Source organism: Propithecus coquereli, unplaced genomic scaffold (assembly GCF_000956105.1).
Source record: "Propithecus coquereli isolate 6110/MARCELLA unplaced genomic scaffold, Pcoq_1.0 Scaffold302, whole genome shotgun sequence".
Taxonomy (NCBI): domain Eukaryota; kingdom Metazoa; phylum Chordata; class Mammalia; order Primates; family Indriidae; genus Propithecus; species Propithecus coquereli.
In genome coordinates this window covers 149482-174701 of record NW_012148642.1, presented here as the reverse complement: position 1 = coordinate 174701, position 25220 = coordinate 149482, and the positions used below count along the sequence as shown (strand labels likewise).

The following is a 25220-nucleotide window of genomic DNA, read 5'->3' as shown; positions in this document are numbered from 1 at the left end:
CAAACAAACAAATGTTAAAAATTATGTAACCTATGTAAGTTTGTGTTTATACATTTGCTGCCATTTATTTTGGGATGTTAGCATTAAATTCCTTAAATTTTTAAAAAAATTGTTATTGCTTAGCTTGATAGAAGAACACTATTACTCATAATATCTAGCCTTACTCCCTTAAATACTTTGCCTAAATGTTTCCAATGGATGGAGAAATGGATATATTTAAAGATATTTATTAAGAACAAAATATATTCCAGGTGTTGCAATGGGCACCACAGACACACTGGTAAACAAAGGGGTATAAGAGGAACTGAAAGAGAACAGGAATGGTACATACCTCAGGGTGGGGGATGAAAAGGGAGTTGTCCAGAGAAGCCTTCCTAGAAGTGTGTTGAGGTTGAGAACTTAAGGATGAGTAAGAGACTATGCATTGTACAATAGATGGAGTCATCTTAGTAGGAAGTGATACTCACCCTAAAGTTTAAAGACAAGATGAGCAACAATCTAATCTAACAGAAGGTAACAAATAGCAGATTCAATAAACAAGATTAGTTCCAATTCATATTATGAATATGGGAACATAATTGTCAGAAGACTTGCATTTTGATAAATCACCTGTAGTTTGTTTAAATGATAAGCTTTGTTACAAATGGTATTTTGGGATTACAATCTATAAAAATATTACATATATATAACTGCATATATAATCATGATAGATAGATAGAAATCATAACTGAAATATTTTCCTACAGGTCAGTACCCTCACCACCTTATTGGGAATGCAGTAAACATCACACCAGAGACAAGACATTTATATAAAAAACGTTACAAAATTCTAAAAGGCAGAGACACAAAGGGGACCTCTCAATGCACTACAAAGTTTGGCAAATGGAAATGATTTTACTCTCAGAAAACTATACACACACACATACACACACACATTTGGGAGTCATTAGAAGAGAAGGGAAGAGAAGGCTTTTTTTTGGTGAGGATTCAATGATCTCAAGAGTTAAGAGAACAGAACGTTGCCACCCCCCTCTGGCATCCTCTGGAAGAAATGGGAAGGCACTCTACTAATAGCCTCTGAAATCTGAAGTTATGTTTGAACAGAGGCGGAGGGTGTGAAGGCAGGAGACTTGCTAAAGCACCTGGAGCTACTCTTCAGGAGCAAGAAGAACACACTGTTGAGTGATTAGAAGGAGAGGGTCAGAGACACTGGTGTCTCAGTCCCCTAGGAGTCACGAAAGGAAGCAGACTCACTGTTCTGAGACACAGTGAGATGATCCTAGGGATCAGCAGCTGTGTTGCGCTGTTTTGGTGGCTGCTCTGTCAAGCTGGAAAAGGGGTAGGATGTGCACTGAAGGTGGGGCCTGAAAGAAGATATGGTGACCCCTGGAAGAGGAAGAAGTCAGTCCTCTGACATGAGCACGCTAGGGTACGACTGAGCATTGCCAAAGAAAAACCTGAGCACCATGTCCTATGAAACCATCTCATGAGCTGCGTCCACCAGTATTAACCTAAAGTAGATACAGACAGCAGGCACCTCCTCTGCCCTTACAAAGCTCGCTATAGCAGCAGCTCACGCCACCAGCACCTGCTAATGATGCCAGCATCGTGGCCCCCAGAGAGTATTACAGTGGACAATCAGGCAGCATCCCACTTACATCAGCTCCTGTCTCCCCTTGCCATCCCTGTGTGGGATGTGAGAAGAAACTAGGTCCTAAGAACTGCAGAGGTACAAGCCCTAAGGAAAGAAAGTCCTGAAATTAAGATTATAAAGAAGATGGTTACAGAAACTTTAATAACTGGGTTGAGTTATACAAAGCACTGAATTACTTTAATGTTTAAAATGGTAATAGGTCAAATTTGCTGAAGGCAGGTTGAGTTCAAGGCTAAGAATTTATGTATATTTTTGAGAAAAAAAATGAGCTTCATGTTTGAAGATCACTGAGCTGAGACACCTCAATCCTTGCTGCCTACAATGCACCCCCCATCTCCAATCCATCTATCTAGACTCAGAGCAAAAGGGCAGAGGTGGACAGAGTGCAGGGAAATCCCAGTGAGGCCTTGAGAAAATGAGACAAGCCAACAGACACTGTGAGGAATTGGCAGTTTATATGTGAAAAAGTGTATTCCTTAGGGAAAGACGCCATTTTACTTTAGAGGGAAGAACACCACTACATGGCTTCAGATAGCAGAGTTAACTGAAAGAAACGATTAACGCTAGTGGGACAGAGACTGGCAGGAAATAGAGGGGTGTTGCCATTGTGAAAAAGGGCAGTGTCCCTGGAGGAGAGCCCTCGCGACAGAGGCATTAGCACCCAAGTCGGGGAAGAGGCAGGAAGGAGCTCTGTGCTTCCCAGGGCAGGGGAGGCCCGCGTGGCTGGCTTGTAGCCGGGGGTGAGACTTGAGGGGCCAGCCCAGGCTGGGCTCTCGGCCAAGGCGACTTCCGTCACTTCCGCGTGAATTACAATCTGAAAGGATCGGTGATGGCCGCCTCCCGCCCTCCACGTGTGCACTGCTAAATGGGAACTGCCTTCAGTTCAGTTCTTACGCTGGGGGTAGACAGACGGACTATGGAGGCTGGTGCAGGGCCGTCGGGAAAGGACGGGCTACCTGCTGTCTGCATGCGCGGAGGCCGAGGGAGAGTCCCAGTGTTTCCAGTCTCCCCAAATAATTGAACAAAGAAACGGGCCGACAAACCACGAGAGTCGTGTAATCCCCGCCATTTTCCAGGAAGTGCAAGGCAGGCTGGACCCGGCGTCCTCCCAGTCTTAGCTAGCAGCTCCCTCCAGGTGGCGCCAGACCTCCGTGAGGCCTGGAATTCCTGGCCAGCTCAAGGTACACGCTCACCCCAGCCATTTTTTAAAAATCTAGCGATAGTATTTTACACAATTTAAATTTCAGAATCCACTTAATGCGTTATGGTAGGTTGAATATCTTTTAATGTCACAGTTGCCCTGTGAAGAATATAATGATACTTCCATTTTACTGTTGAGAAAGTGGTTTAAGGAAGGTTAAATAGTTAAATACCTTGACCAAAGTAACTGAACTGGTAAGTGAGGAGCTGAGATTCTAACCAGAGATATTCTGATTTCGCCTTTGGTACTACTCCTTTGTCTAAGCCTAACTACCAATCTGGGGTGAGGGGTGGAGGGGAGACCCTTGTTTTCTTGTGATGCCTGGAAACATTCTTTTCAACCTCAGCCCCATTTGAAGTTTTTTTGTTTTTTTTTTTAAGGAGTTGGAAGGGGGCAGTCGAGCCCTTGTGAAGTACTTTAGGGTGGTAGAGGGACGGGAGTGACAGCTCATTCCATTCCCAGGAGACTTAGAAAATTTGAGTCTGGGTAGGTTGATAAATCAGGAAACCACTATTCTAGTCAGAGAACGGAGTGGGGAAGATCCCAGCAGTATCATTGAAAGAACGTGTGTATCTACCCAGCAGGTTGACATAGCTATTAGTAAGTTAGGACACTGAAGCATAAAAGGAAATTCTTCAGAATTTCTTCGGGAAAATCTGGGATGTGGTCTTCTTTGACTCCCTTCCTACAAGTTTCCTACATCTTCTTTGCTTCTATTACACTTTGTTCATAGCACTATTGTAGTACTTACCACATATATTAAAACATGTATTTGTTTATATGTGTGTATCCTCAATACTGTATACGGAGTATATAGAGTTCTTCAAGAGCTGGGATTGTGTATTATTCTATTTTTGCTCTTCATTGTGTCTGACACATAACTACAGTTTTATTCATTTATATTGGCCATTCACTTTAAATCCAAGTAATGATTGACTAACTGCATTTTCTTATGAATGTAGTATGTAGGTCCTGCTTGAATCTAGGTGAATTCACTCCTGGCATTCAAACATGTTTTCTGCAGTGAAGATCAAAAGCTGAAAAGTGTATAGCCATTCAGGAGAACACTCATCCTGAAAGAAGAATTAGGTAGTGAAACTTGACCCAGTAACAAAACTATACCTGCCAAAGTGTAGGCAGGCTTCTGGGGCACATAGTGTTTGCCAATAATTCTTGTCTTCTATTCCAGTCCTATAAACTACTGTCTGAATCCAAAGAAGGGTTTATTAAGTAGGTTTTTTTTTGACTGCAACGAGTAAAGATTTACTCAGGTGATCTCCAGTAACATGGGTTTATTATAACCTACACCAATAGTTCTCAAAGGTTAATGTCCCCCACACCAGGGCGATCAGCATCACCAGGGGATTTGTTGGAAATGGAAATTCTTGGGCCCCAGTTAGAACGAATCAAAAACTCTGAAGGAGGAGCCCAGCAATCTGTTTTTTACAAGCCATTCAGCTGATTCTGATGCACACTCACATTTGACAACCACTAGGACTTAAGGAAGAAAGAGATTTCCTAGGACCTCAGCAGTAGCCACAACTCATAGAGACTGGAATGTCACTTGGGCACTGGAACTTTATTCAGGATCCGTGATTTTCTTAGCAGCAGGAGTTAATTGCCATTGACTTGAATGCTCCATCATAAATGAGATTCAGACTCTTGTTAGGAATTAAATGCTTTTAAATGGTATATAATCAAGAGTCTCAGGAATTCCGAAATCCAGCTATGCCAATTACTTTTGTTACATGAGAACAGCAGTATAAAAGGGGTGTAATGTGGGTATTATTCTATTAAAAGAGAAACCAGCAGTCAAAGGCTCCCAAGGCAGAGCTCTGGTACAAGTTACACTGGAGCATGCGGTAGAGCTAGGCACAGTCCACACACTCATGCCATTCTGTCATGGTAGATACTGCCAATTACCTATGCCATATCAATTCTCTCTTCCTCATTACCAATGGAATCCCTGTGTTTATTGGGTATGTCAACATTCCTAACTACAAATAAACTGCATTTCCCATCTTTCAGATAAGAGTGGCCAGTGGGATAGAGCTGGAACGCATTCTACTAAGTGAAGTATCCCAAGAATGGAAAAACAAGCACCACATGTACTCACCATCAAATTGGTATTAACTGATCAATGCATAAGTGTACATATAAGAATAACATCTATTGGATGTTGTGCAGGGGGAGGGGGAGGAGAGGACGGGTATTTGCATACACAAAGAGTGCAATGTGCACCATCCAAGGGATGGGCACACTTGAAACTCGGACTTGAGGGGGAGTGGGGAGGCAAGGGCAACATACATAACCTAAACATCTGTACCCCCATAATATGCTGAAATAAAGAAAAAAAAAAGAGTGGCCAGTGGGATACAAGAAGAAGTAAATGGATGGTATTTCTTAGAAAGCCCTTGTTGTTTTTCCTTCTTTCTGTGCCTGAACTTAGATATCGTGAACTTGGATATTATGGTTGAACCCCAACCATGAGGGAAAAGCCAAGAGACTCTCAAAGCCCTCACCCTGAAATCCTTGAGCAGTTGAAGCCACACCTGTAACTACTCTCCTCTAGGCTTCTCATCTTGTGACAACCGGTAAACTCTTTATGTCCTTAAGCCAGAATCCTTGGGCCACTATTACTGGAAGCTGAATACAATTACTAACTGATCTAACATGAAATCTCTGCCTTGGGATGAGAATGCTCAAGAGTGAAAAGAGAAAGAGGGAGAGGGAAGGAGAGAGAGGTAGAAAGGGAGAGAGAGAAGGAAAAGGAGAAGGATAAAAGGAGAGATAGAGAGATATATATTATTAATACTTACCCACATATTTGGAGAAAGAGAGAAAGAACAGATAACATCTCTGCAAAAAGGATCTTAGATCTAATTGCCCATCTAAACACGTAAAGACTGGAAGTGGGATGAGAAGAAGGTCAGCCCACTTCCTATCTAAGTTTGCTTGTCATGAAGAGGCAGAAAACAGGAAGTACAAGAGAGGAAGCCGAAGAAAGGATGTCTCTACTTCCTGTATTTTAAGGCATATTGGTTTTGTCCACACGTAATTGTCAAAGAAAGCTGGGCAGAGTGATACTGGTATGGGGACGTGAGGGTAAAGATTATCTGTCATGGTACTTATTTCTGTTTCTCTATCTTTTCATTTTTGTTCTTATTTTTTAGATAAGCCAGTGAGACACAAGAAGTAATTGGATGGGATTTCTTAGAAAGTCCTTGTTGTCTTTGCTTCTTTCTGTGCTAGAACTTGGATATTATGAACTTGGATATCATGGCTGGACTCCAACCGTGAGGGAAAAGCCAAGAGACTCTCAAAGCCCTCACCTTGAAATGAATGTGAAAGATCATTTTAATAGATAGGGGGTGTAGATGCTACTAATTGATCCTGCTACGAATTCTTTCTGTGTCATACATTGAGAAAGAGAATCTGAGAGGTCTAGAGGTCACACAGCAGGACACTTCATAAGCTGCTGGTCAGTTGAAGGACTGGTTGTCTTTGGGTTAGGTGTCCATCCCTGGTCCCATCAGCTTTGATACCAATGTGGAATCTTGTGTTAAAGGATATATATAAAATCATTTGCTTCAGCAGGGACCTGTGGGTAGACATTCCTTTAGAGGGAGCTCTGGACCTTTCTGAAGCTTCATTTTGTCCACAAACATGAGCTAAGTGTGAGGAGGTTCTAAATAAAAGGTGGTAGAACTGTGAGACATTGAATGACAACAGCCCTGTTCTGCTTCTCTCTAGCAGAGTTGACATGGAAAGGTAAGAGAACACTGTGCAGCACTGGCTCTTTGAGGGTTCTGTGTCTGCAGAGATGGGTGCTCAAGCTGAGCCCAGATGGAGATAGTGTGGATATTGTGATTCTCAGAGAGTTTGATAGGAGAAGAGGGAAGGCTGAGCCAGAGAAGATGGAAAAAAATTAGAGCTGGTGCATGACTGTAAGACATTGTCTGTGAATTGAAGACATTTCCTATGGCATTGTTTTTACCCTTTCCCCTAGGGTAGGGGGCCAGCAGGGTACATACCTATCAGAGGTCCATTATAGAGGAAAATTTCGGTAGAATTTAGTGTTTGATATTGAAAAAATCATGTAAATTTGCATATTACTACATGATACTGCCACCTTTTTCATTATTCAAAATATTGCTTGAAATGACTTATTTTTTTCCAATGATCTCAAATTAAAACTGAATTTCCAAGAAGATGTATTATGTTCCTCTCTTTATGCCACCACATACCTCCTAGTGTACCCTAATCTAAAAAATACAGTGCACTGGGGATACCAAACAATTCAGAGGGACTTTGCAGAGATTTGGAGGTCCTACAATTGCAGGTGGTTGTAAAAGCCAGAGAAACACAGATAGCAGGAGGATCATTTGTTGCTCATCAGATAGAATATGGTTAGAAGTTTTGGATGGAGATATTTATTGATACTGGACAAAGGGAGGCAATGAGAGCCTGTCACTGCAGGGTTAGCAGGGAACTTTTGGTTACATAGCACAGAAACTGGCTGAAAGTGAGGATGCCAGTGGTGGTGGTAGTAATAGTAGAGGTAGTAATTTGGTGAAGAAACAGAATCATATGAAATTAAGTTGTACATTGACCTTCACAGAACTTGGAAAAATACTGGCAGTTAGTCTCTCTGCTTTTTTTTTTTTGAGACAGAGTCTCACTGTGTTGCCCTGGCTAGAGTGCGGTGGCGTCATCCTAGCTCACAGCAACCTCAAACTCCTGGGCTCAAGCAATCCTCCTGTCTCAGCCTCCTGAGTAGCTAGGACTACAGGCATGCGCCACCATGCCCAGCTAATTTTTTCTATATATTTTTAGTTGTCCGATTAATTTCTTTCTATTTTTAGTAGAGTCGGGGTCTTGCTCTTGCTCAGGCTGGTTTCGAACTCCTGAGCTCAAACAATCCACCTGCCTCGGCCTCCCAGAGAGCTAGGATTACAGGCCTGAGCCACGGCGCCCGGCCCTCTCTGCTTTTTCTTTTTTGGGTTTGAATGGTCTCTTTTTGCTGCTCTCTACATGTCTATTCTATTCTCTTTTGGGAAAACAAATATTTTCAGTAAAACCTGTTAACTTCTGCCTCTCAATAACATGACATTATCCCACAGACATAGTTCTTGATGCAATATGATTAAGACTCTGTGTCTCAAATCCTAATTTTTGGGAGTGAGCATCCAATTGGACGAGGTTGGGTCATCTGCCTAGTGGTGGTCCAGTCAACTGTGATCAGAGAGTTAGGGTTATGTTGGGATTCCCTTACAGGAGTGGGCCATGCATGTGTCATCTAGGCATGGGGAGGGGGACATGGAGAAAATTATGGGATTGTCTAATACAGGATTTGGGCTTAAAGAGAAAGAGCAGTCTCTGAGGTGGGGATAGTAGAATTTGATAAATGATAGGATTTGAGGGTTTCCACTTTGGGAGACTTGGTGGTGAGTGAACTTTGAATTTGTTGAATAAATGAACATTTAGTCTGATAAAGCTGTTTTCTGGATTTACTGACTTCAGACTATGAGCATTGGATTAGTAGATTCAAATTAAAGTAGTATGAGTTTAACACCACTACTATTTGAGTGACCTTTAGCAAGTCATTTTTTGTATCTTCTGTTTCCTCATTCATACATGGGGAATAAAATACTTGCCCTATCTTTAGGGCTGTTGTGATTAAAGAGATAATACAGATTAAATTTCCAAATGTCATACAAATGTAAAGTTTTCTTACTAACATCTGAATACTAGGTGATGTGTTATCCCTAATAACTCTCTTCTTCGACCGACACCTATGTGTGCAAGTGTTCCTGTCTGTGGGGGTACGAGTGGTAAAGGAGGAAAGAAATGTAAGACAGTGTAAAATTCTTAAATAATATATTTCACAAGAGAAGGAAATGCTGTAATGGCTGTAATGCCCTGTTTAAGTCATTTCTGCTCTCACCTTCCTCTGAACATTTCTGAGCAGAGAAATTACTCTCACTCCAACCAACTCCTTTTTTCTCTTTCCAGGGGGCATGTGATGTGAAGAGCTTTTGAGTAGAGCAAAAGAAGGGAAACTACTTGGCTGAAATAAAAAGAAAAAGGTACAATTTAAAGTTTATAGTGTATGGAGACTGGGAAAGATAATTTTGTTAGGTAGGGGATGTAGATGGCATGTGTGTGTGTGAGAGAGAGAGACAGACAGAGAGACGGAGTCATGTAGGACAGAGTAAGGTAATGAGGTAGATCTGGTTTTCCTCCAAGACCTGTAGAGTCAGTTCTTGTGGGATGTGCTGAGTGTTCTCCCCTTGTCTATCCCAGTGGTGCATGGTGGAAGAGACCACTTCCTTTTAGCCCAATCTAAGGAGACTATTCCTGAGGGTTGATGAACTTGTGGAACGGTTCTTGACTGAATTTAAACTAATGATAGCACTGGCTGTATATTACTTGATTTGATTTGATTTTCAGAAAAGACAAGTTGAGGAGGGGCTGGGAAACTGGCATTGGATGTTAGGTACTTATTATCTCAGCTTGGGCTCAAAATAACATTATGAAGGGCATATAATCATCCCTAATTTACAGATAAGGCAGTTGAGCTCCAGAATATTTAAATAACTACCCAAGGTCTGAAACAAGTAAGTAGAGAATCTGATATTCAAGCCCAGGCCAGTTTGATTTCAAGCCCCATGTTCTTTGTATTGACACCATATTGGGGCTGGGGGCCCAATGAAATAATAGATGTGAATCATTTAGCATAACACATAGGACATACTAGGCACTCCATAAATGTTATTGTTATCCTGATAGTTCCTTTTTTTTATTTCAATAGATTTGGGAATACAAGTGATTTTTAATTTAGTTACATAGATTGATTGTATAGTGATGGCATCTGGGTTTTAGTGTACTCATCACCCAAATAGTGTTTACTGCAACAGATATGTGGTTTTTCATCTCTCACCCTCTACCATTTCCCTTATGAGTCTTCAGTGTTGATTATGACATTCTGTATGACCATGCATATCCATAGCTTAGCTCCTTACATATAAGTGAGAACACATGGTATTTGATTTTCTTTTCCTAAGTTACTTCACTTAGAATAATGGCCTCCAGTTCTGTCCAAATTGCTGCAAAAGATATTATTTCATTCTTTCTCGTGGCTGAGTAGTATTCCATGGTATATATGTGCCATATTTTCTTTATCCACCCATTAGTTGATGGACACTTAGGTCGGTTCCATATCTTTGCAATTGTGAATTGTGCTGTGATAAACATATGAGCGCAGGTGTATTTTTGATATAATGACTTCTTTTCCTTTGGGTAGATACCCAGTAGTGGGATTGCTGGGTGGAATGATAGGTCTACTTTTAGTTCTTTGAGGAATTTCATACAGTTTTCCATAGAAGTTGTATTAATTTACATTCAAACTAACAGTGTATAAGCATTCCCTTTATCATATTAACGCCAACATCTATTAGTTTTTGAATTTTTAATAATGCCCATTCTGACTGGGGTAAGGTGGTATCCCATTGTGGTTTTAATTTGCATTTCCCTAATGATTAGTGATATTGAGCATTTTTTCATGTGTTTCTTGGTCATTTGTATATCTTCTTTTGAGAAATGCTTGTTTATGTCATTTGCTCACTTTTTAATGGAGTCGTTTGCTTTGTTCTTGCCAGTTTGTTTGAATTCCTTGTAGATTCTGGATGTTAGCCCTTTGTCAGATGTATAGTTTACAAATATTTTTCCCATTCTGTAAGTTGTATATTTACTCTGTTGATTATTTATTTTGCTGTGCAGAAGCTTTGTAGTTTAATTAAGTCCCATGTATTTTTTGTTTTTGTTGCGTTTGCTTTTGGGGTCTTATTTATGAATTCTTTTCTCGGCCAATGTCCAGTAGTTTTTCCCAGGTTTTCTTCTAGAACTTTTATTGTTTCAAGTCATTTTTTAAGTCTTTGATCCATCTTGAGTTAACTTTTGTGTATAATGAGAGATGGGGATCCAGTTTCATTCTTCTGCATGTTTTTCCAGCACTATTTACTGAATAGTGTATCCTTTCCCTAGTGTGTATTTTTGTCAGTTTGTCAAAGATCAGTTGGTTGTAGGTATTTGGCTTTATTTCTGGGTTCTCTATTCTGGTCCATTGGTCTATGTGTCTACTTTTATACCAGTACCATGCTGCTTTGGTTAGTATCACTCTGTAGTATAATTTGAAGTTGGGTAATGTGATACCTCCAGATTTGTTCTTTTTGTCTAGTATTGCTTTGGATATTCGGGCTCTTTTTTGGTTCCTTATGAATTACAGGATTTTTTTTTTCTAATTCTGATGTTAGTATTATAATAGGAATTGCATTGAATCTATAGATTGCTTTGAATAGTATGGACATTTTCACAATATTGATTTCTCTGATCCATGAACATGGGGTGTTTTTCTATTTGTTTGTGTTATCTACAATTTCTCTCATTAGTGTTTTGTAGTTCTCCTTGTAGAGAACTTTCACCTCCTTGGTTAAGTATATTCTTAAGTATTTTGTTTTATATTTTTGAAGCTATTGTAAATGCTGTTGAGTTCTTGGTTTGATTTTCAGCTTGGTCACTATTGTATATAGCAGTGCTACTGATTTATGTATGTTGATTTTGTAGCCTGAGACTTTACTGAAATCATTTATCAATTTTAGGGGTGTTTTGGAAGAATCTATAGGATTTTAGGTATAAGATCATATCATCAGCAAATAAAGATAGTTTGACTTCATCTTTCCATAATGACTATATGTTGAATTGAATTGTGTTGAAGAAGTGGTTATTGCTGTGTTTTCTGTGGCTGGAAGCAGGGAGGCACCCGAGGGGCTAATGCTTGATCCAGAGGTGGGGTCCAAAGGTCTGGGAAAGGGTGGTAGCTGGGGGAATGTAGAGGAGGAGGTTTTCATCCCATTACTAGTTCTCATGTTTGCATGGTCTCTGCAGCTCCCAAGTAGACATGTTTTCCTGACATACGCAAGCCCAGGTAAGGCCATGTCACCAGAAAGCAGCCACTTTAGGCATCAGTCTTGTACCCTGGTCTGGCCTGAACCACCTCTTTGAGTCCAGGGACTTGAGTCTAAACCTTTAAACTGCTATAGTCAGCAGGTAGTACAGGGCCTTCTGCAAAGTTAGGTGCTTGATAATTTTTCTTTTTTAAACATTAATGACTACCCACTCTGTTCATAATTCTTTTTTTTTTATTTCAGCATATTATGGGGGTACAGATGTTTAGGTTACTTGTGTTGCCCTTGGTTCCCCCCACCCCCCAAGTCCGTGTTCAAATATGTCCATCCTTCGGGTAGTGCGCATTGCACTCTAATTTAGGGTAGAATGAGAGATTGACATAGTTGAAGGAGCTTTGGATTGGGAGTCTGGGGTCTGGGCTCTAGTCACAATTGTGGCAAATGCATAATAACCATCATGATTGTAACTGATGCATATTGACTGTTTACTAGGTAACACTAAATTTTTTACTTGCATTATTTTGTTTAATTTATAGGTTTATTGGATAGGTACCATTTTTATCTTCATTTAAGTAAAGGAAACAGAGGCTTACTTTCCTAACCTTCCCAGGCTAGTAAGCAGACTGGGACTTTGAATTCAGGCAAGCCCAGTTCAGATTGGGACCTTTGAATCAGCAACCACACAAACCTTACAACATTACTGGGTCTCAGTTTCCTCTTCTGTAAAATGAGGGGGCTATGTTTGGTGAGCTTTAAAATTCTTTAAGGGTAATATCAAAAGGCCCAACCCACACAGTTCTGGAGGTGGGTGGATGTGCATTTGAGTGGCAATTTAGATAGTTGCTGATGTGGGGCCATTGTGAACATCAGAGAGATAATGTAGGCAAAGGTCTTGGTACCCAATAGGCTTCCATATGTGTTCAGTTTTCCTTTCCTTCTTCTTTTACCTTGAAATTCTTTGATTCCATGATACCAAAGAGATATAGTAAGTCAGTGTTCCCAAAGGCTGGTCTGTAGACTTTGCTGGTTCCTGACAACATTTTCACTGGTGGTTGGTGAAATGAGAAAAATAGGAACAAGAAAGTGAACTTTTCAAAAAGATAAATTGATTCCATTTTGATTGTCTGAGTCTATGTCCACTATGCCATGACCATGATAAAAGATGGTGATAAGTTTTTCACAGTTTATAAATTTAGGTCCCTTGGCCCAAATTTTTTTCTGAATTTTCACTGTCTTATAAAGACAAATGTCCAGAAATAGCAGTCATTGAACAGAGCTTTGAACACTGTGTGGTAAAAGAGCAGTTGAGAAAAAATTTCCAATATGTCACAGACTGAGACTTTTGTAAAATTAAAAATAAACTACTAGAAAAATGAAATTAAAAAACAAGGATATACAGATACAAGCTCTACTTTTTAATTATCAGGATCAATGGACATGAAATGACTCTGACAGATTGTAATAAAAGCTCCTCAACACTTATCTTCCATTTCTGTGCTAATTTCTTGGGGATTGACAGTGACAGGTTCATGGGTCACACTTGGAGTATCACATGGGAAGAACTGTTGTCTTACCTGGAGGAAGGTTCACTGAGTAATAGAGCAAAGTTCTTAACCTGGGGTTTGTGGATGTAATTCAGAGAGCCTGTGAACTTGGAAGAGGAAAATTTTGCATATTTTTTCTTTGCCTACCTCTAACTGAAATTTAGCATTTCTCTTATGTATAAAGTTAGGCTGCAAACCCCAGTAGTGTTAGTAGCACCTATGACTTTGGTACCAAGAAAGGTCATAGTTACTTTTATATCATATGTTTAAGACAATATTGAAATATTATTTATGCTTATTACTTTTTGAAATTGCAGTAGTTATTAGACATGTTGCTATATTGTTAGTCACCATATCATTAAATAGGCATGTATTGCCATTTAAATAATATTTTAGTGTCTGTATTTCAATGTAAATGGTTTCCTTATTTATTTTATCTCACGTAATTCTAAGAGAGGTCCACGGGAGTCACCAGACTGCTAAAGGGTCTTCATAGTGCAAATAAGCTTAAGGACACTTCTTGAAGTGCAAGAAAAGAAGAAAACTATTTTGAAAACATTTTCAAAACAATTCTCTTCAAGCACAGGTCAGCAGATTGTGCTACTAAATGTCATTGGGTTCCTGAAAGATTAGGAGTCACTGGGAGAGATCAGGGCTCTTCTGGGATACTGGGGTAATTCATTTTCTGCTCTTTGTCATCTACAAATTGAGTCAATCTGTGTTCTCTTACTAGACACACTGAGTATCCTCACCACCTACTCATCACCAAATAGACATTCAGTGCTGGAAGGGGATAGAATGAATCAAGAGGCTCTGGCTTCTTCTTGGAGGTCTTAGGGCTGCCCTCTGCAAAGGAAGACCTTGATTATTAATTAACTAACAATTCTGATCTGGGAATGAAAGCTGGGCATTCATTTGCATTTGAAAGCCATTAACATTTTCTTGATAGGCCTATAAACAGTTACCAGGGCTCCGGTAGCTTTCTGTGGACTGTGCTCCTCTGCCTTTATTACTAAGCTGTCCTTCTGAGAGAGAGTGGGTGCAGCTGCAGGAGGTAAAGAGGTATGTTTGCGGAAATATGTGTTCATTTATGGCTACAGATGTGTGTGTGCAAGTGCATGTTAAATTGGTAAACACAGACAGAAATAAACAGTATCAGCAGCAAATCAAAAGTTACTTACGTGTGCACAGGCAAAACAAAAGTCAACTTATTTATCTTTTTTCTTTGTGTGTGTCTGTGTGTGTGTCTATGTATTCCTCTGGTCCAAAGCTGGATCTATAAGCCTGTGTGTTTGTGTGTTTTTATGTGAAATGTGATGAATTATTTAATATTTGGGGTGAGGTACTAGGTAGAAATTCTTTCTGATTCTGAAAATGAGGTGGGGAGAAGTGAGGAAAAAAGTTAGAATTTGGAAATGAGATTAGAGCATTTTGGGACATTCCTTCTAAAAGGACGTGGAGTTGTGATTGAGGAATGGTAATTAGAGAATCAATCCTAGTCAGAAGATTGAAGAATCTATTACTGTCTTCATGGGTACGATGTGTCCTTGGTTGATCAAAGGAAGAATTATTTTAGGAAAGGGTCTGGGATGCATGTATGAGTTGGCATGTGTTGGTGGGTAGGAGAAATTTCATGGAATCTGGGAGGAGGTCATGAGAGGAAAGACACAGTAGGTGTGAAACCTAATGGAAGTGCCTGGGGGAAGAGGGGAAGGCGATGTATTGTTTTTGGCCCTTCCCTGGTAAAACTTAAAAACGAGTTGGGTCTTTACTGTTTGCTAGAGTCTAGCTGGACACATGTGCGTATTTGTATTTCTCTTCTGACAGGCCGCTGACAGGGGAAGGGAGGGTTGCTGTTGGGGAACGGAAGAGAGGTCAAGATCTATCCCTGTGGGCCTCACTGGAAAAGGCTGCCAGTGGGCTCCCGATACAGGGATACAGGGTCTGAGCAGAGGCTATGATGTCCTGCCAGGACACCCTGACTGACACACCCTCTGCTGGTCTGGTGTCATTATGTGCAGGAGCAAGTGCGTGTGTGCAGGTGGGCAGGGAGGGGGTGAGAGGGAGGGGTCTTTGGTTTGTTGTGCTGGGTAGGTCCCTGTGCTATCAAGGACCAAATGAAGTGGAAAGACATTTCATACTGTACCCCAGATTTGAGACCCCTCATTGCTGTTTCACTCACACTTTCACAAGATGTCAGTGATTTATTATCAGGCATTGCCCCACAAATAAATTTTGGTGAACTCACAAAATTACGTTACAAACTATTCCATAAGTATGGATTGGAACTTGAAGAAGAAATTTTCTGTTCAAAATTGGTTCAGGTGGCAGCTGTGGAATGTGATGGGAAAGCTGAGCTTTTACACACTCTGCTGCTGGATCACAGCAGGATATACCCTCTTCTAGAGATGACCCCTTTGTGGTTCTGATGGGAGACGGAGGCCCAGAGGGGTTAAGTGGCTTTTTCAAGGTCACACAGCCGTGTAGGGTCAGAACTGACTCTTAGATCTCTGCACTTTGGATGTGGCCAGACTTGCAAAAAAGAAAATTCTCGATCTCTGTGAAACTAGCCGCTCTTTTCCACGAGGCCTCTTGCCTTGTGTTAATCAAAGGATTTTAAAAGAATGGCTCAGATCTCCATATACAAATCAGGCACTGACTATAATACAGAAAAGGGGACAGTTGTCTAGTTTGCCAAATTAATTTAGAAAGCCATTTTGATAATTTAGAGCCCTGCGCCCTGTATGGTTTATCTGTCTACTTTGCCTAAATAATTTTGAGCTTTGACAATTATTCATATAACCAGATCATTCAAGAAGAAAAGAATTACTATTGAACCAGCATGATTTATATACATTAATAATTCTGACCTTTTCAGTAAGATTTTCCCTGACCAACCTAATTAAAATTGCAACCCTCACTCCAATATTCCTCACCTTTTTCCCCTGCTTTATTTTTCTCCATAGTACTTGTATGTCCAACCTACTGTGTATTTATTTATTTTCTCTTTTTCTCCCCCACAAGAACACAAGTGCCCTGAAGACAGGGATTTTTATCTATTTTGTTCTTTGCTGTGTAGCCAGACCCTGGAAGAATGCTTGGCATATTGTAAGAACTTGATAAATCATTCATGAATGAATAAATAAACTGCAATCAGACTTCTTTTTCCTCCAAGGACATAGCTTTGATACCTGGTGATGAATAAACATGAGAAATGAAGTACATCAGTGGATGCTTCTCCTTATTCTCACAGAAAATTTAGAACAGTGCTATGGGCCATAAACTTAATGTGAATTGATACTACAGATGTTTTCAAAATACTTTAAAAATGCCTCAGCTACTATGGAGACTGAAATATTGCAGACTTTTTGTTTCTATAAGCCTTTAACTTCGTGGTTGTCTTTGGAAGGATACAGGCATCTCCTATATAACCTACGTCCCTTAATTTACAAACCTTTGTGTGTGGATATATATGTTTTCTGCATTTGCCCACACTGTAGGAGCTGGTATAACATTGGCCTTAAGAGCAATGGCTTTGGATTCAGATTGCCAAATTTGGAGACTGGCTCTGCTACTAATGAGGTCTGGACCTTGGGCAACCTAGCCTTTCTATGGCTCAGTTAATTCATTTGTATAATCAGGATAATCATCGTTACTCAAAAGTGGTTGTGAGGACTAAATAAAATAATGCATATAAGTGCTTAGCCTAGTACTATGCACATTCCACATACTTGGTTAATGAACCACATACTATTTTACAAAACTGCGATCTCACAAAAAGCCTAAGCTGATGTACACTGTGGAACATTGTGGCATAGAGCATAGAGTAATGGCTGCGGAGTCCAGAGGGCAGGTGTTCTAATTGTGGCTTTGCTCCTTATCAGCTGTATGACACCAGGCAGGCCATTTGACTTTTCTGAAGCTTATTTTTTTCGTCTAAAAATAGGAATAGTAGCAGTAACTAACTTGGGGTTGTTAGGAGCATTGCACTCAAAAAATTGTGGAAACCTCTTGGCACATTTGTTCAATCATTGTTGACTATTATTATCATTAGCATTAAAATTACACAATTATATGTTTGTCATATACAAAAGAATATTTAAATATTGATGACAGATTGCCAAATAGCAGTGTTTTTAAAAACAGTTTTTCTTTTAAAAGCACTTAACACTATTTAAATTACTTCCTTTTTTATTTGCCTTTTGCCATTTTTCTTGACCTTAGTTTTTCTTAAATTGCATTCTTAATTGAGATAATAAGCTTCACCATCAAGGTCCCTCTAATGCAGGAAGTAAGGTTAATCAGATAATGGTGGAGAAGTATTTTTTTTTTTTTCTTAATGTTTAAGGAAACGTTTCTCTTGTATAGCTGGAAAATAGATATTGTTGCTCCATAGAGCAAGTAACCATGTTTGAATATATGAAGCAAAAGGATTTTGGACAAGAAGCAAGCAGAGTTTTAAAAAATACCAATGATATTGTATTTAAAAGTCATATTTACCTATGTGTTTTAATTATCTACTGCAGGGTAACAAATTTCCCCCAAATTTTGTAGCTTGAAACGACAAACATTTATTATCTCCCAGTTTCTGGGGGTCAGAAATATGGGAGTGGGTTAGCCGAGCAGTGGCAGTTCAGGGACTCTCATGGGGCTGCAGCCAAGATGCTGTTGAGGACCATAGCCATGGGGTGGCTTGGTGGGAGATGGAAGGTTGCTTTCAAGATGGGAGGGCCTCAGTTCTTGCTACCTGTTGGAAATTTCCATGGGGCTGCCTGAGTGTTATGATGACGTGGCCGCTCGCTTGTTTCTTCAAAAAATGACCCAAGAGGAAGGAAGAAGCTGTAATGCCTTTTATAACCCAGTCTTGGAAGTTGAACACCATCCTTTCTTCATATTCTTCTGGGAATGGATCGCTAAGTCCAGCCCACGCTCCAAGGGTGGGGGTGGTGGGGCCTTGGCTCCCCCTCTTGAAGGGAAGAGTGTCAAAGAATTTTTGAACTTTTAATAAACTGCCATATCATGAATTTAAATAATACTGAATTCTATTTTATTTCACATATTTACTCAGTGCCTTCTCTGTGGAGGTCTATACTGCCCTCAATCTTTTGCTATTACATGTAATGCTATGATGAAAAACTTTTATCTGTACATATATCGATTCTCAAATGTCCAGGTATATTTATGGGATAACTTTCTAGAAATGAAATTGCTGGGTTATGGGTGTGAGTAATTTTTATAGTTTTTACCAAGCCTTCGTTGAGCATAAGGTGTTTATAGTTTGAACAGCAATGTGTGGGCATTTCTTCATGGTGTCTGACACAGTGTGTTAATAAATACTTGGACAAATTTTGCGTATTAGTATAAAGAACAATCTCCCATCCTACAGGTATTAGCAACCACCAAAGAGAAAGAGACACGATCACTGGATAGGCATTCTGGTAACTCCTCTCCTTGTCAGTGAACATAAAATTACTCTTTGCCTTATTAGTTAATTTAGTTATATTAGGCATTAGAGGTTATTAATCTTTATGAGATTTTACAAGCAAGTTTAATATGGTATTTCTTTTAAGGCCCTTGGGGATGTGAGATATTGGAGACAGTCCAGGTAAGAAAAACTAGATTGGGGTAATTTATTCTAGAAAAAACAAGGCAATCCTTGTTGTAGAGAAAGGTAGCCCTCCCAGTGCCATTTCCTTTTGCATGATAAGAGAGCATTATGTTGGCTCACAGCAATTTCTTACCAAGGTATGAGAAGGAAATCCTCTTATTCATCTAATCCTTAGGCAACGGTCTGAGGAAGACTTTTAGGGATTGAAGAGAGTATGTGAGAAAATATGGATAGGGTGGAGAATGGGGCTTTGAGGAAATATCAAACAAGTCCTAGGTTAGAGAGTCATGAATTAGGGCCTGGGGGAAGAAGGGAGGGGAGGTCGTTTTTGAGTAAAGAGAGTGTGATTTACAAGGCAGCCTAGGAAGAAGGGGGTGGGTGGGTTGGTGGAGAAAGTAGACCTTGACAGGCAAGACTGCTGCTCGAGGCTCCTCTTCTTAACTTTCTGCACCTGTGTCTTGGATGATGCAGTGAGCTTCTTGGGGCCATCAAACACTTAGCAGACAGGAGACCACATCAGCGAAGGTGGTAAGGACAGCAGTCAGCAATCCACCAAAACACTGAGTCGGGTGCAGTGCCACAGTCAGGGAACATGGGATTGATGTATTAATTAGGAACATGGTATTTCTTATCCAGGACCCACTAACTGTCTTCTCTTTGGTAAATAACAATGAAATGAGACTAGTGCTTTATGATTTGGAGTGTTTTTATTTGATTCCCACAATAAGGTGACCATAGGTAATAATAACAATAGATATTATAGTTCCATTTTACAGATAAGAAAACTGAGACTCAGGAGTATTAAGTAACTTGCTTTGGCTGCCACAGTAAGAAATGGTAGGGCTGGGAATCAAGCCCAGGGCTTCTCATGCTGTACTTAGCACCACCCTCTCTTCCAAGAAGGAGAACTTGGGGATATATTGAAGAAGGAAGATACTAATAAAATGTCTCGCACAGGCATCTTGTGTGGAAGGGAAGAATAGAGAAGCATATAATTTATGTGACTCACTCAAAAATGACATTAAAGGCTGGTAGGGATTTTATAGATCTTCTAGTTTAACCTCTTTCATTTGTAAATGGAGAAACTGAGAACAAGAAAGCTTAAGTAAATTTTCCAAGGTCATCTGGCTAGTTATTTTCAGAATGAGGATCACAAAAAAGAGAATCAACTAGATTTTATGTCTCCTGCTGGAAGATGCTATACAATCTATGTACCATTTTTGCTAAAAACAAAAACTTGGGTCTGACCAAAACTTTAGATCTAATAATTAACTTACAGGAAATACAAGGGTAGAGAAACATGTTAGCGTGTGTAGGGATGTAATCAACAAAATCCAGACCACGGGAAAAATCTGCAGAACAAACTCTACAGACACAAACCAAATCCAGTTTATAAATCTTACTTGACTCCTCAGGAGAGGAGAACAAACTATAAAAGTTTATCAGACAATGAGGGGAATTTCAACATCGACTAGATGACAATAAGTTGTTGAAAAAATGTTTTAGGTGTGATAATAGTATTTTGCTTATTTTTTGTAAAATTTCTTATCTTTTAAAGAAATGTACTTAAGTATTTTCAAATTAAAAGATATGAAATCTGAGATTTGCTTCAAAATAATTCAGGATTAAGGAGAGAAGTGAGTAGGAATAAAGACAAAATGAGATTGGCCATGAGTTGATAAGTTAATTTAATTTACATGGGTATATTATTCATTGTATACATTTGAGCTTTTCCCTTAAAAATTTACTAGCTATATATTAAATAAAATTCAAACCTAAAATGTTTTCTTTTTCTTAACAGATGGCAAGAAAGAAGTGGAAAAATTTTACTACTTTGGAGATTGTGCTCAGTGTTCTTCTGCTTGTGGTGTTTATCATTGCTGTTACTTTAATCGTGCTTTTAGCCACAGATGCTACAAAATCGAAAGGTAACAATTAACTCTAGGGCTCTCCCTCCATATATTGCTCTTATCAGAGAAAAATCTTCATCAGTGATAGGAAGTAATGTTTTCGTGTTCATTGGTGTGGTGTGTGCATGTGTGTGTGTGTTGTTCTATGTATGTGTTCTATGTGTTTTGGGGCAGCTCAATAGGTATAGATTGTAGGTGTAAGTTCTGACACTTTTATTTCTCAATTTAGTTAACGCATTGCAGGATTTCACAATTAACACTCAATATATTTGCTGATTTCACTGAATAATTCTAATTCTGTTAATAATGGTAATTAGCAATATCCTAATTCAAAAGGCAGTCAGATAAGTATGTAGTCAATTAAAATGTTAGATAGAATGAACAATATTTGATAGCACAACAAAATGACTATAGTCAATGATAAGTTAGGGTGTACTTTAAAATAACTTAAAGAGTAAAATTGGAATGTTTCTAACACAGAGAAATGATAAATGCTTATAGTGATGAATACTCCAATTACCCTGATTTGATTAATACACATTATATGCCTGTATCAAAACATCACATGTACCCCATAAATATACATCTATTGTGTACCCATAGCAACTAAAAATAAAACATTTTAAAAAATGTTTTAGGCCAAAGTTTGGTTCTTTAAAAAATTACCTGAGTTATTTTATTAAAAGTTTACTGAATTGTTTTTTCTCAGAAGAAGGGCTGGGTTGTGCTGAGTTACCCATGGTTTCTGATCTGAATCATCTAGGAGCAACTTCTTAGGTGAACCATGCTGTCAAGGGTCAGCTTATGTGATTTCTACTTTTTTCAGGAAGTTAGATTATAATATCAAAGGTTGTTCAACTCTTAAAATTCTGTGATCCTGAAGATGAAACAAACTGTTATGTTGAAACTGGCACAAATATGGAGTTTAATATACCACTTTTGACTTGGAAACCCCAATGAAAAGAAAACTAATTAAAAACTTTATTGTTCTGTCTTAATGTCATTATTTATATATTGCAGAGTACCTTAAAGACAGCTTCCCTCCTTATTTTAGAATGCAATAAAAGTGCCTTTTCTATTTTACTGATCTTTAAATCTGAGATCAAAGTTCTCTAGCCTTTGGGTAGGTTCTAGCCACTAGTTTCTAGACTGGTTGGCTCCCTTTGCGTTTTTTGTCATATGAGACTTTGCATTTACAGAAGAACATCATTGCTCAGAAGGTTCTTTGTCCAGAGGGTTGGCTGTTGACTAAGCAAGCGGAGTTGAGTTCACAAAACTTAGGATGGCACTTGCGCTGTGAATGTTCTGTGCGCACCAGTTGCTGGGGGTGGAAGCAAAGGACCAGGGCAGAGATCTGCAGACTTTACTGTAAAGGGCCAAATAGTAAATATTTTAGATTTAATGGGCCATTTAGTCTTTGTCATAACTACTTAATTCTGTCATTGTAGCTATAAACAAATAAATGGGTGGTGGTTGTGTTCCAGCAACACTTTATTTAAAAAACAGGCTTTTACCTGATTGGACTGAAGTCCATAGTTTGCTGATTCCTAGACTAAAGAAGGTTGCTTTCCGCCTTCATGAGCTTCTAATGTAATGGTGAAGTTCTTGCTCTTGTGCAATTATGTTGTAGGAGAGGGACTTGGGGGTAGAAGGAGATAATGTCAGTGTACATAGAGGTAAATACAGTCAGCAAGAACAAAATAAGATTTTACAAAGTGAATGCATAAATTTTGAGGATGTCAGTGTGAAGCCCAATCAGTAGTAGAGTTAATATAATTGAAAGTGTTGAGAAATATTGAATGCCTGTGATATTAAACCTGTCTGATGGTTATTTTATTTTTTCTTTTGGGACAACCCCAGACCCTGAGACAACTGGTATCCCAGGTTTGGGGACAACAAGTACCACCCCTGGTTCTGCTGAGTGCCCAGTGGTAAATGAATCGGAACGAATAAACTGCATCCCGGATCAGCTACCAACAAAGGTTTGAGTTATGGATCTTATTTTCATTTAAGAGTTTATGCCATTGGGTAGGTTTTTTGTTTTGTTTTGTTTTCTATTAGTAACTCTCAGAGAGTTGCTTGTGTTGCAGCTATTAGTGGTGCAGGCAATTTAATCCTGTATCCATGCTCATATGACAGTACAGCTTCAGAAGAGGAAGAGGAAAATTCCCTTGGGTTGCCAGATTTAGCAAATAAAAATCCAGGTTGGCCAGTTAAATTTGACTTTTAGATAAACAATGAATACGTTTTTAGTATAAGTGCATCCCATGCAAGATTTGGGATTTACTTACTAAAAATATACTTGTCTTTTATCTGGCAACACTAGAGGATTACTAGTTCTCTCTGGCTCTGTCACAGCCTGAATTCTGGCCCTCTGTTTCTCTTCCTTCTCCTTCCAAAGGTTATCTAGGATCTATGATAAAAATTGACACACACACACAACATTGTTTAAAATAAACACAGCATTTCAAGAGCCATATTTTGGAAGGAAGAAGGTTTTAATACCAGATTAAAGATAGTGCAGGCATCTGGATATTTACTTTAGGGTGGTGTTTCTTCATCATTGACTGAAGTCCAACTGATTGCCGTGATTATAAAGTGCATTGCCCACACCATATCAGTCACTTTTAGTCCAAGAATAAAAGTGGTATCTGAATGGAAACAGAATGAAGCCTTCTGAGTGAAGTCCACTGACATGGGCAGATTTGCATCAACTGCAGCGTGGTTGCTTGCTGCATGTAGGGCTTGGACACATGGCACTCCCACATTTATCTCCATAGCCATTCTATTCCCGGTGGGCTGCAGTAGTCTGCGATGTTCTAGAGAGTTGCCATTTTGGTTGTCAAATGTTCTATATACCAAAAGCTATTTTTTTCTTTCTTATTAGATGATAAATCTGCCCTAGTGGATTACTCATCTTAGGGGAACGGGATGAGGTGGAGTTAGATGTGAACATGGAAGAAAGAGGCATCAATATCTTCATCTCGGTTATCTCAATTAGACCAAAGCAAATGAGTAAAGACAGAAAAATGAACGAAGAGTGAAATCTCGGTGGGAAAGCACGATGCCCCAAATATGCAAAGATTTGGTGTTCTGCAGCCCAAATTCTGATGTGATTTGATTTCTTCCCTTTCCATAAGCACTTTGTTATTGGGATCATGTAGACAGATGTGTGCCTGGAATGTGTTGATGGAACAGCAAGGAGTTCAGTGTGGCTGGAAGAGCATAAGAGAAGAGATAGGAGGAGATGAGGTCATGAAGGAAATGGCATGGAAGAGGGAACGTATGTGTGCAGATCTTGTGGCCTGAGGGTATTTATAATATTGGATTAACCACTGTAACCATTAAGAGTCCCTGATTATAAATACAATTAGAAGTTCAGAAATGAGAGAGACCACTGTAAGCCAGAGAAAAAGAATCTTGATGCTGGGGCATGGAACTTACTTAGGCCTCAGGGAGCAGACAAAAGGAAAGATGAGAGCATGGCTAGAAGAAAGGTTTATGTGAACTGTGCTGGCTTCCTAGTGCTGCTATAACAAAACATGGCAAACAAAGTGGCATAAAACAATAGAAATTAATTTTCTTATAGTTCTGGAGGCTTGAAGTCCAAAATCAAGACTTTGACAGGGTTGATTCCTTTTGAGAGCTCTGAGGAAGAATCTGTTTCATGCCTCTGTCCTGGATTCTGGTAATCCTTGATGTTCCTGGGCTTGTGGGTGCATCACTCCAGTCTCTGCCTCCGTCTTCATCTGTTGCTCTTCCTGTGTGTGCGTCTGTGTCCAAATTTTCCCTTTTTATAAGGACACCAGTCATATTGGATTGAAGGCCCACCCTACTCCAATATGAACTCAGCTTAACTAATTACATCTGTAACAACTCTATTTCTAACCAAGGTCACATTTTGAGGTACTAGGAATTAGGGCTTCAACATATCTTTTCTGGGGACACAATTTAACCCATAACATGGACAAAGTCATAGAAATGGAAAACGTGGAAAGTGGGAATTGTTACAACTTGGGCCTTTGATTTTGACTGAAATGATATAGACATGGAGTCAGAGAGAACTAAAGCAGCAAAGAGGGAACGGATGAGAGAGCAGCCATGGGATGTGATGGGCTGGGGCTGTGGAGAAGCCAGAAAATAGGGCAGAGAAGGGAATCAGAGCCAGATAAATAGCTTAGAATAGAAGAAGTGCCTAAGAACTGCAGATTGTAGCAGAGTGATGGGTCAAAATTATTCAAGACGGCCGGGTGCGGTGGCTCACGCCTGTAATCCTAGCACTCTGGGAGGCCGAGGCAGGCGGATTGTTTGAGCTCAGGAGTTCGAGACCAGCCTGA

At 39.5% G+C, this 25220-nt stretch overlaps 1 protein-coding gene across 1 annotated transcript in view; it reads left to right on the top strand.

Annotated features, from left to right (window-relative positions):
• The first annotated feature begins 8920 nt into the window (after positions 1-8920).
• MGAM (maltase-glucoamylase) overlaps positions 8921-25220 on the top strand; it is a 75991-nt gene continuing 59691 nt past the window's right edge. Inside the window, exons 1-3 of the mRNA XM_012649792.1 lie at positions 8921-8944; positions 20775-20901; positions 22744-22865. Coding sequence (XP_012505246.1) covers positions 20775-20901; positions 22744-22865 — 249 coding nt within the window. The 5' untranslated portion in view covers positions 8921-8944. The remainder of the gene's footprint in view (positions 8945-20774; positions 20902-22743; positions 22866-25220) is intronic.